This window comes from Myxine glutinosa, chromosome 3 (assembly GCF_964187855.1).
Source record: "Myxine glutinosa chromosome 3, kmMyxGlut1.1, whole genome shotgun sequence".
NCBI lineage: Eukaryota > Metazoa > Chordata > Myxini > Myxiniformes > Myxinidae > Myxine > Myxine glutinosa.
Genome location: NC_136263.1, coordinates 216,834,277 through 216,849,780, shown reverse-complemented (window position 1 = coordinate 216,849,780; position 15,504 = coordinate 216,834,277). Strand labels below are relative to the sequence as shown.

Here is a 15,504-nt window from a genome sequence, read left to right as displayed (position 1 = left end):
AGGAGAGTGAGTGCGAACAATGTACCCTGTTGGTAGGAGTCTCCTAACCAAGTGAGTGTAGGTTAGGGGGACTTAGTGGATTTGACGTGGATTCTGGCTGCTGTTCCATTGTGCAGGCGGACTGCTAGGGGTAGGTGCAGCCAAGGTATGGTGGTACTGGCTGGGAGTGTGACATGGTATTGGAAGTTGGTGAGTCGGGAGGGGACACCAGACAGTAGGGTTTAGAGTGCTAAGAGAGCACAGTGCGGGGGCTAGAGAGCCACCCGGTTAGAGTGCTTGGAGAGCACAGTGTGGGGGCTAGAGAGCCACCCCTTATTTAGGAGCGCCAGAGGCGCGCTCAGGTGAACCCCGAGGTCGCTGGGTGTCCCCCACCACCTATTGGAAGCAGGCAAAGAGGCCTAGTTGTAGTCACACTCCCCAGCCAATGAGTTATGCCTGGCACCACCAAGTGAAGAAAAAGAGACAAATAAGGGCCTTGCCCAGGTTTAAAAGAATGGAACAGTGTGCCAGGTTGAAAAAAATGGGTCATTAGGATCATTGTGGCAATGGCAGGGTTTGTGCCATTGGTTAGAGCTTCAAGTAAAAGGTTAGGTTCGATGAACTCTCCTCCGCACCATTCATGTGTGACACCTGGTACGAGTCGTGTTGATGGGAAAGTTGTGAACAAGGGCCAGGTTCGGTCGCCCTCTCCAAGTGCCAGAGAAGCCACCAGTGTGTCATGAGCACACAGATAACAATTGATTAAGAAGCACACCATCCTGTCAGCTAAAAAGTGAAAGGACTTTTTAAAAAGACCATACTAAAACAAGTCGTACCAAGATAAGTCAGGCAAGGAAGGTTAAGGGTACTCTTCATTTTGCCTGGGCTGAGGTCATCACCCCCACTTGCACCCTCAAGAATGCCTCCAGACTGCATTTGCTTACCATCGATAGAACTGTGCCACCTGCTGTCCAAGGCAGGGCTTGTTGCCTGCTGCTGCTCGGTTGTGGGCCATGTGACCGGAGCATTTTGTAGGCCATGTGGCCGGATCATTTTTGTGTGCCATGTGGGCCGAAGCATTTTTGTGGGCCATGGAGGCCAAAGTGCTTTTGCGGGCTGTTGCAGCCGAAGATTCATGCCGTCTTGTGGGCTCAGTGGGCCGAAGGACTCTTTGTGAGATTAGGCCACTGGGCCGACTGAACTCACCTGGTGAGAGGCCAATAAGGCCACGAAGTAAGGAAACCCCTCTGGGGTGAAGACACAACACTGCCGGGAGGAGGCGTGAAGGAGCGAACACGTCAAGAAGCTTTGAAACTCTGAATGTCTTGCTCCGATGTGAATATTGGTGTTGAAAGTAACATTGAATGCCCTCCTGCGCAAATGCATAATTAGAATGTTAAGTATTGTGCATAGAGTGTGGATGTGTTTGTTAGATTAGTGATCCCACACACTAGGATAGGGACATGCCAATCTTACTGATACTTTGCTTCTTGGAGTTAAGTGCTTGCAATGTTGTGGGTTAGAGTAAATGGGAGATTTGTGCTGTACGTTAGACAGGGCCATTCCCGCGGGCTGCCCCTAGTGGAGGCTCGGGAGAGCCTCGGGAGAAAGGTGGGGGTAGTGTTGCGAAAATGGCCCTTAGTGGTTTATTAAATATAGAATTAGTTCAGGTCCCCTCTTAGATGTATGTTTACCATAGATCGTCTGTACTGGGATGGTAGTTTTGTGTCGGAAGGTGTAGCAGGCTGTTTTGTGTGGTGCATTGGTGGTGTACAAGAGACGGTTCCCTTTTAATTACATCTTGACAATCAAACAAGGTGCAAGTTCCATTAAGACCGGCCTCGGTTGCAATGCCATGATCAAGGCAATGGATTGACGTGAGAAAGCGCGATTGAGCGGGCAAAAACGACAAGCGCCGTCAAAAACCGGAAGCGGGGCTTAGAGGTAGTCGCTGAGCACGGGCGAGGGAGGAGGTGGGAAAATACGCATGGGCGGATGGCGTGTGGACAGGCCTTCGCGGCGGGTTCCCGCCGGAGAGCTCTCTCTGCGCGTGGTTGAGCGGGAGAAACGGAAAAGCGCCGGGCATCGATGGCGCTACTGTACACGATGTTGAACATCGAGCGAAGAGAGGGAACCAGACGCGCCATTAGCGCGTGTTGAACGAACGGACCGCGCAGCAGCTGCTTCTCGCGCAGTTGCAGCCCGAGTGAACGGGAGCGAGCGCGCATCGATAGCGTGGTCGAACGAGGCGTTGAACATCGACGGACGACGGTGGATGTTAACACGTCGATAAAAGAGCATTGAGCTGCCGCGTGGAGGAGTCGGCGGGTTATCGCGGGCGCCATTGGGTGACGTTGCGTGCGCCATTTGGTGACGTTGCGCGCGCAGCTGAAAAGCACGCGGCGGTTCGACGGGGCGCTTGGAGTGAGCTGTGCATGTGTTTGCTGAACGGTTGGGTTGAAAGCGAGTGCAACCGGAAGAACGAGAACCACCAAGGCGAGTGAGAATAACGGAGTTCTCTCTCTCTCGGAAGAAGGGAGTTCGACAATCGTGCTGATCGCGTGGCCGATAAGGAGAGCGGGTGGCCGCCATTTTGCGACGCTTGATGCGTGGCCGATAAGAGGGCGGGCCGCCATTTGGCAGACTGCAGGCCCAAGCGGGGCCTTCGAATCCGGCGACATCGGCTTGTTACGAGCTGCATTCGCCCTTTTCACATCTTCACCTCTCGTCCATCAACACCACCAAGTACCCCCTGTCTTGTATGAATGTTGTCCAGGCCTAAGGTTTATCTCGTTAGGGTCACCCCGCGAAACCCTTAATCGTAGCTCCCTAGATAAGAGCGGGTTATTACTCATAGTTGAATTATAATGTTATCGTGAACGCCTTGCTTGTTTTGTGTACCCTAATGTTCCCCCATTAAATCTGGTTGATTCGTATGGAAGTTGCCGCACTGCATTCATCTGTGTCGCATTGAAGAGCAATCCGCTCGATTTGTAATTAAAACCAAGCTGGCTACAGGTTGCGGCAGACTTCGCTCGGTCTCTGACAAAACCCAACCTGTAGCGACGGGTGTCTCCCCAACTGGCAAGGCACAGGTGTAATTTGGTATCGCGATAGAGGCGCGTAACCCGAGATCTGTGTCGAACCAGCCGGCGTTGCACCCGTGGGACGGCCGTGCCGGGAGGCGCGACCCGTCACCTACAACACTGGTGTCCCCCACTATTTCTCTCACTTTTTTTTTTTTTTTTTTTTAAATGAATCCCAGACGCCTCTATCGGAACACTACGCGTGCAACGTCCTCCTGCCTCCTCTATCTGCCTCCTCTAGGCAGATGTGAATTCACATCGGAAATCCCACTCCTGACACCAGTGTTGTAGGTGACGGGTCGCGCCTCCCGGCACGGCCGTCCCACGGGTGCAACGCCGGCTGGTTCGACACAGATCTCGGGTTACGCGCCTCTATCGCGATACCAAATTACACCTGTGCCTTGCCAGTTGGGGAGACACCCGTCGCTACAGGTTGGGTTTTGTCAGAGACCGAGCGAAGTCTGCCGCAACCTGTAGCCAGCTTGGTTTTAATTACAAATCGAGCGGATTGCTCTTCAATGCGACACAGATGAATGCAGTGCGGCAACTTCCATACGAATCAACCAGATTTAATGGGGGAACATTAGGGTACACAAAACAAGCAAGGCGTTCATGATAACATTATAATTCAACTATGAGTAATAACCCGCTCTTATCTAGGGAGCTACGATTAAGGGTTTCGCGGGGTGACCCTAACGAGATAAACCTTAGGCCTGGACAACATTCATACAAGACAGGGGGTACTTGGTGGTGTTGATGGACGAGAGGTGAAGATGTGAAAAGGGCGAATGCAGCTCGTAACAAGCCAATGTCGCCGGATTCGAAGGCCCCGCTTGGGCCTGCAGTCTGCCAAATGGCGGCCCGCCCTCTTATCGGCCACGCATCAAGCGTCGCGAAATGGCGGCCACCCGCTCTCCTTATCGGCCACGCGATCAGCACGATTGTCGAACTCCCTTCTTCCGAGAGAGAGAGAACTCCGTTATTCTCACTCGCCTTGGTGGTTCTCGTTCTTCCGGTTGCACTCGCTTTCAACCCAACCGTTCAGCAAACACATGCACAGCTCACTCCAAGCGCCCCGTCGAACCGCCGCGTGCTTTTCAGCTGCGCGCGCAACGTCACCAAATGGCGCACGCAACGTCACCCAATGGCGCCCGCGATAACCCGCCGACTCCTCCACGCGGCAGCTCAATGCTCTTTTATCGACGTGTTAACATCCACCGTCGTCCGTCGATGTTCAACGCCTCGTTCGACCACGCTATCGATGTACGCTCGCTCCCGTTCACTCGGGCTGCAACTGCGCGAGAAGCAGCTGCTGCGCGGTCCGTTCGTTCAACACGCGCTAATGGCGCGTCTGGTTCCCTCTCTCCGCTCGATGTTCAACACCGTGTACAGTAGCGCCATCGATGCCCGGCGCTTTTCCGTTTCTCCCGCTCAACCACGCGCGGAGAGAGCTCTCCGGCGGGAACCCGCCGCGAAGGCCTGTCCACACGCCATCCGCCCATGCGTATTTTCCCACCTCCTCCCTCGCCCGTGCTCAGCGACTACCTCTAAGCCCCGCTTCCGGTTTTTGACGGCGCTTGTCGTTTTTGCCCGCTCAATCGCGCTTTCTCACGTCAATCCATTGCCTCGATCATGGCATTGCAACCGAGGCCGGTCTTAATGGAACTTGCACCTTGTTTGATTGTCAAGATGTAATTAAAAGGGAACCGTCTCTTGTACACCACCAATGCACCACACAAAACAGCCTGCTACACCTTCCGACACAAAACTACCATCCCAGTACAGACGATCTATGGTAAACATACATCTAAGAGGGGACCTGAACTAATTCTATATTTAATAAACCACTAAGGGCCATTTCCGCAACACTACCCCCACCTTTCTCCCGAGGCTCTCCCGAGCCTCCACTAGGGGCAGCCCGCGGGAATGGCCCTGTCTAACGTACAGCACAAATCTCCCATTTACTCTAACCCACAACATTGCAAGCACTTAACTCCAAGAAGCAAAGTATCAGTAAGATTGGCATGTCCCTATCCTAGTGTGTGGGATCACTAATCTAACAAACACATCCACACTCTATGCACAATACTTAACATTCTAATTATGCATTTGCGCAGGAGGGCATTCAATGTTACTTTCAACACCAATATTCACATCGGAGCAAGACATTCAGAGTTTCAAAGCTTCTTGACGTGTTCGCTCCTTCACGCCTCCTCCCGGCAGTGTTGTGTCTTCACCCCAGAGGGGTTTCCTTACTTCGTGGCCTTATTGGCCTCTCACCAGGTGAGTTCAGTCGGCCCAGTGGCCTAATCTCACAAAGAGTCCTTCGGCCCACTGAGCCCACAAGACGGCATGAATCTTCGGCTGCAACAGCCCGCAAAAGCACTTTGGCCTCCATGGCCCACAAAAATGCTTCGGCCCACATGGCACACAAAAATGATCCGGCCACATGGCCTACAAAATGCTCCGGTCACATGGCCCACAACCGAGCAGCAGCAGGCAACAAGCCCTGCCTTGGACAGCAGGTGGCACAGTTCTATCGATGGTAAGCAAATGCAGTCTGGAGGCATTCTTGAGGGTGCAAGTGGGGGTGATGACCTCAGCCCAGGCAAAATGAAGAGTACCCTTAACCTTCCTTGCCTGACTTATCTTGGTACGACTTGTTTTAGTATGGTCTTTTTAAAAAGTCCTTTCACTTTTTAGCTGACAGGATGGTGTGCTTCTTAATCAATTGTTATCTGTGTGCTCATGACACACTGGTGGCTTCTCTGGCACTTGGAGAGGGCGACCGAACCTGGCCCTTGTTCACAACTTTCCCATCAACACGACTCGTACCAGGTGTCACACATGAATGGTGCGGAGGAGAGTTCATCGAACCTAACCTTTTACTTGAAGCTCTAACCAATGGCACAAACCCTGCCATTGCCACAATGATCCTAATGACCCATTTTTTTCAACCTGGCACACTGTTCCATTCTTTTAAACCTGGGCAAGGCCCTTATTTGTCTCTTTTTCTTCACTTGGTGGTGCCAGGCATAACTCATTGGCTGGGGAGTGTGACTACAACTAGGCCTCTTTGCCTGCTTCCAATAGGTGGTGGGGGACACCCAGCGACCTCGGGGTTCACCTGAGCGCGCCTCTGGCGCTCCTAAATAAGGGGTGGCTCTCTAGCCCCCACACTGTGCTCTCCAAGCACTCTAACCGGGTGGCTCTCTAGCCCCCGCACTGTGCTCTCTTAGCACTCTAAACCCTACTGTCTGGTGTCCCCTCCCGACTCACCAACTTCCAATACCATGTCACACTCCCAGCCAGTACCACCATACCTTGGCTGCACCTACCCCTAGCAGTCCGCCTGCACAATGGAACAGCAGCCAGAATCCACGTCAAATCCACTAAGTCCCCCTAACCTACACTCACTTGGTTAGGAGACTCCTACCAACAGGGTACATTGTTCGCACTCACTCTCCTCATTCACACAATCACGCCATTCATCCCAAACACCTTCGTCATTCATTCCACAGTGCCACACACCCAGTCCACAACACCATCCAACACCTTCCACTTTTTGCAGGGGTGTTTAACGCCCTGTCTGTCATGTCCCCACTATTTCTCTCACTTTTTTTTTTTTTTTTTTAAATAGTCACGCACATCCACTTGTGCCACTCTTGTCTCTTCTGTCAGTCTCTCAATTTGCAATCTCTCTCGATATTATTTTCAGTCAAGAATTCCTTTTTTTCTTTTTCTTTTTTCTTTCCAATCTGGCCTGCTTCTGTGGCTCATTGGAAAGGGAGTGAGGGAAGGAATCCCTCATTACCCCTTACATGGCCCCGCCGCCTTTCCGCCACGGCTCATAAGGGTCACGTCTCAATTGGGGTCGTGGTCCACCCCCTCCTTTTCTCCAGGGTTCGCGGAAGTCAGGTAGACCCCACTTGGGGGAGCGGCCTCCCCCTCTTCTCTTTAATTCCCTGAAGACAGGTAAATCCCATTTAGCTAGCCGAACCCCTCGTGTCCTCAGAGAGGTCCGATGACCAAGGGACACCTGGCGGTGTCGTTGCTGGGCCCCTCTTGTTCGAAAATGGGTCCAGGGAGTATGTGACGCATGCCAACGCCGCCTGCTACGCATCTGCGCTCTACCTCGAAGTTCCTGTGAAGCTGAGGGAGAAATTACAATCCCCTTTCTAAAGCCTGCTCCTGGTGGAATTTCTATTTCCCCTTGCACCTCGAACCTATTTCCTACGTCACCACTCATTCCATGCTCCGCACTCGCACACGTTTCGGCCTTGACAGCACACCCCGGTGCTGTAAACTGGACTATGGGCTCACAGCATTCATCCACAGGCATTCCATCCACACATTCAGGTGTCACGCATACGTGCACCCCATCGGACAGAGTCTCTTGATTAACATCAAATCCAATTGCGAACTTAAGCTCATCGTCCGCACCATGTATGCAGATGCCCACGTACCTGCTTCGTTCCAAAGTCACATCGGTCCGGTCGCTCATCATTGGTTCGCCACACTCCTCTGGGGCTGTCAGCTTCACTTGCTGGACCTGCTCAAAATGTGTTTCATGAGTCAACAACCCCGTATACTCCCTCCATGTCTCCATCACCAGGGTTTGCTCCAATTGTTGTTTCATTCGACGAGTGATGCCAATCAAGTCCTGCACCACTAACATTCCTCCCTGTGATGACGTCACACATCCCACATTATTGTGCTGCCCTACTTCCTGGCTCCATTTTCTTTCCCAGTTGAGTCGTTCTTCCTCTCTGAGCCTTTTTAGTTGTTCGTTACCTTTCCGGAGTCTTCCCATCTCTGCGGACTCCACCCTTGCTTTCTCCTTTACTTGGTCAATTTCCGATTCATATTCCTCTTGTTTCTTATGCCACCGTCCCTCTTGTGCTTCATTCTCCAATCTCGTCGTTTCTCTCAATTGATTGATTTCCTTTTCCTGCTTCATTCGTTGTTCTTTCATTACACGTTCATCCATCTCATTCTTTGACCTTGCTTTGGCTTCTGCCTGTTCGATCTGCACAGTGTAGTTCCTTTTTAGTTGATCAATTTCAAATTCATATTCTTTTTGTTTCGTATCCCATCGTCTCTTTTGTTCTTCATTCTCCAATCTCGTCGTTTCTCTCAATTGATTGATTTCCTTCTCCTGCTTCATTCGTTGTTCTTTCATTACACGTTCATCCATCTCATTCTTTGACCTTGCTTTGGCTTCTGCCTGTTCGATCTGCACAGTGTAGTTCCTTTTTAGTTGATCAATTTCAAATTCATATTCTTTTTGTTTCGTATCCCATCGTCTCTTTTGTTCTTCATTCTCCAATCTCGTCGTTTCTCTCAATTGATTGATTTCCTTCTCCTGCTTCATTCGTTGTTCTTTCATTACCCTTTCATCCATGTCATTCTTTAACCTGCCTTTGGCTTCCATCTGTTCAATCTGCACAGTGTGGTTCCTTAACGTTTCCTTCTCCGTCCTCTCTCTTTCCTCACTTAACATCCTCAGCTTGTTTTGTAATTCCCTTTCTTTGTTTTGGTGTTTCTGTAACTCCATCTCATTTTTTAGTCTTGCTTTACCTTCTATCTGCTCAATCTGCCCAGTGTGTTTCCTTAACATTTCACTCTCCATCCTCTCTTTTTCCTCACTTATCTCCTCTACTCTTTCGCATGCTTCCTCTCTCCTTTTGTCCATCCTCTTCCCGTATTCCTTGCTACTTTCCATTTGACGTGCCAGTTCATTTCCTCTGTACTCTGATTCCCGAAACTGGCTTGATTTCTCAGACAATTCTCCCTTCAGTTGTTCCAATTCCAAATCGTGTTCCTCTCTTTCCTTTTTCAAGTTCTCCCGATCCCGGGAGTTTCTGCTTTGTTCTTTCTCTATTCTCTTGTTCAGTTTGCTCTTCTCTTGTTCCATGTATTCCTCCCCTCTTTTTATCTTCTGTTCTAGGCTTTCTCTTGTCTGATCACCGGATATTACCTTTTCCTTCAGTTGTTCCAACTCATGGGTACTCCCCTCTACTTTCCTCTTTTCTCCCTGTAGTACCTGGACTTTTTCCACCAATTGATTCCCTATGCCTTCCAATTCGAGAATCCGTGCTCGTTCCCATCTGGAATCTGTGTTGTCTCGCAATGCGCCGGCCAAGGCCATTTCCGTCCAGTAAATTCGTTCCTGTGCATCGACCAATTGTTGTGACTCCCTTTGCTCCTCATTTTCCTGAACCTCACTTGCCTGCTGTAGTGCCTCATGCAATTTCGTGTGTAACTCCCCAATATAATCCTCCTTACACTCCACCTGCTCCCAGGCATCGTCCAATCGTGCATGAAGCTCGTTAATGTACGCATTGTTGTCCTGCTTATTTTGCCATGACGCATGCTGTGACCACGTGGTTTGGATCGGTGGGTGGGAGCGTTTTCTTCGTGATGTGCGGCTCGTTGCACTCTTAATACCGATTCTCTCCCACCTCGTGTCACGCTGCTGAGCCGCGCAGCCATTTTGCGACTCCATCTTCCTTTATAAATTACGAAGTTTGACACCCAATCAACTCAAAATAAAAATGAAACCAAATTTGGAATTTGCGAGCGACGTGTTTTTTTTTTGTTGTTTTTTTTTCTCTTTACGCGCCTCTCACAATCGATGTTCGGGGTGCGAAATGCACCCCAGGTCCAAATCCCACTCCTGACACCAGTGTTGTAGGTGACGGGTCGCGCCTCCCGGCACGGCCGTCCCACGGGTGCAACGCCGGCTGGTTCGACACAGATCTCGGGTTACGCGCCTCTATCGCGATACCAAATTACACCTGTGCCTTGCCAGTTGGGGAGACACCCGTCGCTACAGGTTGGGTTTTGTCAGAGACCGAGCGAAGTCTGCCGCAACCTGTAGCCAGCTTGGTTTTAATTACAAATCGAGCGGATTGCTCTTCAATGCGACACAGATGAATGCAGTGCGGCAACTTCCATACGAATCAACCAGATTTAATGGGGGAACATTAGGGTACACAAAACAAGCAAGGCGTTCACGATAACATTATAATTCAACTATGAGTAATAACCCGCTCTTATCTAGGGAGCTACGATTAAGGGTTTCGCGGGGTGACCCTAACGAGATAAACCTTAGGCCTGGACAACATTCATACAAGACAGGGGGTACTTGGTGGTGTTGATGGACGAGAGGTGAAGATGTGAAAAGGGCGAATGCAGCTCGTAACAAGCCGATGTCGCCGGATTCGAAGGCCCCGCTTGGGCCTGCAGTCTGCCAAATGGCGGCCCGCCCTCTTATCGGCCACGCATCAAGCGTCGCGAAATGGCGGCTACCCGCTCTCCTTATCGGCCACGCGATCAGCACGATTGTCGAACTCCCTTCTTCCGAGAGAGAGAGAACTCCGTTATTCTCACTCGCCTTGGTGGTTCTCGTTCTTCCGGTTGCACTCGCTTTCAACCCAACCGTTCAGCAAACACATGCACAGCTCACTCCAAGCGCCCCGTCGAACCGCCGCGTGCTTTTCAGCTGCGCGCGCAACGTCACCAAATGGCGCACGCAACGTCACCCAATGGCGCCCGCGATAACCCGCCGACTCCTCCACGCGGCAGCTCAATGCTCTTTTATCGACGTGTTAACATCCACCGTCGTCCGTCGATGTTCAACGCCTCGTTCGACCACGCTATCGATGCGCGCTCGCTCCCGTTCACTCGGGCTGCAACTGCGCGAGAAGCAGCTGCTGCGCAGTCCGTTCGTTCAACACGCGCTAATGGCGCGTCTGGTTCCCTCTCTCCGCTCGATGTTCAACACCGTGTACAGTAGCGCCATCGATGCCCGGCGCTTTTCCGTTTCTCCCGCTCAACCACGCGCGGAGAGAGCTCTCCGGCGGGAACCCGCCGCGAAGGCCTGTCCACACGCCATCCGCCCATGCGTATTTTCCCACCTCCTCCCTCGCCCGTGCTCAGCGACTACCTCTAAGCCCCGCTTCCGGTTTTTGACGGCGCTTGTCGTTTTTGCCCGCTCAATCGCGCTTTCTCACGTCAATCCATTGCCTCGATCATGGCATTGCAACCGAGGCCGGTCTTAATGGAACTTGCACCTTGTTTGATTGTCAAGATGTAATTAAAAGGGAACCGTCTCTTGTACACCACCAATGCACCACACAAAACAGCCTGCTACACCTTCCGACACAAAACTACCATCCCAGTACAGACGATCTATGGTAAACATACATCTAAGAGGGGACCTGAACTAATTCTATATTTAATAAACCACTAAGGGCCATTTCCGCAACAATATATATACACACACATACATACATATATACATACATACATACATACATACATACACACACACACATATATACACTAGCAGAAGTACCCGGCATTGACGGGCGGGGGAGGGGGAGGGGGAGGGGGGGGAGGGGTAGTGGGAGGGAGGGAGGAGGGCGCCGACGTATAGCGCGCCGAACGGTCTCAAAACCAACGGCAGTTCGTATCACACGATCGTGCCAAGCGATCCCCCGCTCAAAGTTCTTATCATTCGCCGCCTCTGCACTGTTTTCTCAAGTTTGCCGATCTTCTCTCATCGCATCTGCCGATCTCCCCCGCATCTGCATAAAAGGGCTTCGCGCTCGCACTTTTATTATCAGCCTCGCGTATCAAGCCGCGTCCGCTTTGCTCCGCCTACCGGTGAACACGCCTCGGCCCGGATTGGTCGAGGGTTCATTGGTACCTCCCCTCGTGACGCGTTGATGGGGCCACGCCTATTTTCCTGGCCGCTCCTCCCTTCTTCTCCCACTGCTACGTGGCTTATGGCGGCTTGGGGCGAGCTTCAGCTCAAAGGCAGCGAACGCTGCTGGCAAAGGCGCGCCATACAATTTGGAGAGGGTAAAGCCGCAAAATGAATAGGATGGGAATTTGAGGAGGGGGGCCTCGGTTATTTGATTAATACAACGCAGATTCAACTATTGGAAACAGATCCTTACCTGAAACACATACTAATGAAATAACTAAAGAAGAAGCCTATGGTTTGCTACGTGTTGCTCGTGGCCTAACTCGGGTGCGACCTTTTAACATTACAAAGGTAATATTTACAAGCTGTTATTTACAGTATTTACTAGTGAAGGATTCTCAAAACCGCAATACGGCACCCTCATTACCCCCAGGGCCGTCCCGGCCCGAATGAACTTTAACTTAGTGTGACACTCAGGTGTGGTACCCTCTACTATTAACTTCACCCTGAGTGCGACATTTTAAAAACAACTAAGTATGTCCCGCCTGCTGCGTTGCATTCTATCTAACAGATTCACGCCCACAGGATAACCGAATCACAGAATTGTCTTCAAACTACACATGGACGGTGGAGAGCATTATTTACAAAGACAGTATTTGGTATTTACAAACGCGAACCCAGGACCTGTCTTTTGGGAAACAAAAGAAGATGGTTTGAGAAGAGGAAGGGCATACACTGCACTGCACCGACACCACCAGCACCAATAAGCACCAAAAGCACCAAAGCACCAAAATGCACAGTCAGCACCATCCAGTGCACAGTCATCACATTTCGAATAATAAGCAACGATGCTCAGCAGATGACGTCTTCTCTTCTCTGCCGATGTTTCTGGGCGACTTCTTGCTTGCTGCTTATTTGGTAATAAAAAGAAGACACAAAACACGTCCATTTCTTTAATTATGGCCAGCAGGGGCTAACTAAGGTGGTCCACCTGCATGACTTAGGTGCCACCTCAACCGTAGTCCCCAAGCAAGATCTGGCCACAATGGCCGGTCCCCAGCAGAGGTGCCAGGCCCCAAAACGTGGGGTCCATGAATGTGGTGCTCGGACACAGACCTGTGGTCCATATGGTGGTGCTCGGCCACAACAATGTGCGGTCCATAAGTGTGGTACTGGTCCAGGCAGGCAGCAGCGAGGGTGCGGGCACACAACTGTGGGCACCTGCACACTTTCCCCTCAGCACACAGGCCACGGTCCATGAGTGGGGAAGGAAGACAAAGCAGGGTTAGCGGGGTGCAAGGGCGCAAGAGCGCAAGAGGACACATCATCACAAGGTAATGCAGAGGTGAGGTGCGCAGGAGAGCGAGCGGAGAAAGCTCGTCCCGACCGTACGTCTCCCCCCCCCCCCCCCCCCTCCCCTGTCACCTAATCTACCCTTGCCCTTACCCCATATTTACACAATTTACAAATTCATCGCTGCGTCTTGTCTTCCCCATATCTCCCCTAATTCCAAATTCATCAACAATCCCTCTAACCAAATTTGCCATCAATCAATTTATCACCAATCCCTCCTAAGGAGGAAGAGATGGAACATAACAAGCACAACGTCACACCCACGTCATGATGCATCTTACATACCAGACATTTGCAAAAACCGGTGGTGTTGAGTCTTGTCACCTTAGTGAGTGGATGTAGATGGTGCGAAGAGACTTTCCAATCCTAACTATCTCCGAAATGACTTTAACACACTTACTCTACCCGGGGTCTTTCCCTGCCAAACCATTGGCCATTTTACACAATGTGGTTCTAAAAACCAAACTCCCATTGACCAAGCTGTGGCGCTCACCAACTTGGGGTCTCACTCCCCCGATTCTTCACCCTGTGCCCTCGCACAATTTCCGGGCTGGGTCGTGTGGCGCTCCCAGCAGGTCCGCTCACCTGCACACCTCCGCCACTGCAGTTGTCTCCCGAGCTTACCTGCTCCTTACCCTAACCTACCTGGGGAAGGCCCTCTGGCGCTCTCACCCCCTACCATCCTCTCTGGCGTCGGGCTACCCGGGTCCGTCCTCCGGATCCTCGGGCCCCATTGAACAACTACTGGCTCCCAGAGCCTACCTGTGGTCTCACCTGGCCGACATACCAACAGTGGCGGAGTGCCCATTTCATCTTTCTCACTAACAGGCCACACGCCCAGCCAATCCACTTTCCTCATGCACCAATCACGACACTTCTTTACTACTACTCGCATCACAGATGCCAATATCCAACCACAATTTACCTGCTCCTTCTATCTACTCTTAAACTACCCTCCCCGGGTACTCGTGAAGGGGGTCCATCTTCCCCATTCACTCCTTTCGCACCAACCACTCCACTCCACATATTCCACACTACTCACTCCACAACATCCATTCCATACTCCATTCCATCTATTCCATACTCCATTCCATCTATTCCATACTCCATTCACTCCAGACCATCTATTCCACACAACCATTCTCCATACACCTGTACTTGCACACCTTGTGCCCACACACCTGGTGGCACTTGCACACCTGGTGGCACTTGCACACCTGGTGGCACTTGCACCCTCCTTCCCTCCAGGACCATTCATTCAATACAACGCCATTCACACCTTTCACAATACTCTGCTCAATCACTTCCTGCACACACACTGCATCATCTGATCTAACTACTCCCTTCTGAAACTCGCGCTCCCCGTCTTCCCTTATACGAAGCGCTCCCACATCGTTATAATCCAACTAAGCTATTCTACGTCCCCTCCTACCTGTACCATGTTAGTACTTAAATCTAAAGTTACCTATTATCATCTTTCTAAATCCCTAATCCATAACCGAACGCCCCGGGCTAGTTTTCACAGCCATACCCCATAAATCCTATAGCTCCTTTGCCCCCCACGTGAGGGATGGTAGCGATACCACCCCCGACACTGGGTATCAATTTTCAACCATCACTATTATCCCAATTCCACTCACTAATCCCTCTATGCCGAATTTACCATCAATTTCCCTATTACACTATCACTATCGCCATCACAGTCCATTAAACTTGAGCCTCTCGGAACGTCAATACATCATTAAAGCTCGGCTTCGCAAAGCCGAGCAATGAATACGGGAGGTTTGGTCTATTGCAGGTTGGGTCCGTCCGGCATTCGGTTCAGGGGAGGAGGTTTGCTCGGGCCGAGATTCCAAGGTCCACATCGGCGCGGAGCCTTTCGGTCTCCTGCCCGATGGCCCAATCTTGCCCGGCCGGAACGCCGCAACCACAAGTGGCGCCGTTCCAACCCCTCCTACCTCCCCTCGAACCGGGCCGCCCGCTTTGCCTGGCAAAGCGCGGAACCGACCGTGCAGGGCGGGGCCCAGCGCGGATCGCGTACGGCAGTTCTTTTGAAACCGCCGTGATTACGACCCTCGCCGGTTCCCGCAGTACACCAAGCCCGGCACGGACCGAGAGCTCGCGTCGGCTATATGTCGGCCTAACCGCTGCCCAGGTCTACGTCGATGCCTTACTCGCATGCTCACATCCACACGCGACTCTTCCCATACTCACACATCCAGGTGTCTCCATACACTTTGTTATTGCACTTGCTCGTGCATTCTCTTTCGCTCCATACTTAGGTCTACTCATAACGCTCACCACACACTCTCGTGCACATTCTTGCGCACCCATTCTCCTCGCACACTCTATCATCACACACTCCGTTCC

General features: G+C 51.5%; 2 protein-coding genes across 14 annotated transcripts in view; one reads left to right on the top strand and one right to left on the bottom strand.

The window, feature by feature from the left end:
• Positions 1 to 15,504, top strand: part of SMG7 (SMG7 nonsense mediated mRNA decay factor) — a 396,971-nt gene that overhangs the window by 190,366 nt on the left and 191,101 nt on the right. The gene's annotated exons all lie outside the window — the stretch shown is intronic.
• Positions 6,791 to 9,697, bottom strand: LOC144891404 (uncharacterized). The gene has a single exon (XM_078774993.1). The coding sequence runs from the start codon at positions 9,571 to 9,573 to the stop codon at positions 6,883 to 6,885; it is 2,691 nt and encodes an 896-aa protein (XP_078631119.1). The 5' UTR covers positions 9,574 to 9,697; the 3' UTR covers positions 6,791 to 6,882.

Excerpts from the sequence above, each read along its gene's own strand:
- LOC144891404 (XM_078774993.1), bottom strand. The coding sequence starts at position 9,573 with ATGGAGTCGCAAAATGGCTGCGCGGCTCAGCAGCGTGACACGAGGTGG.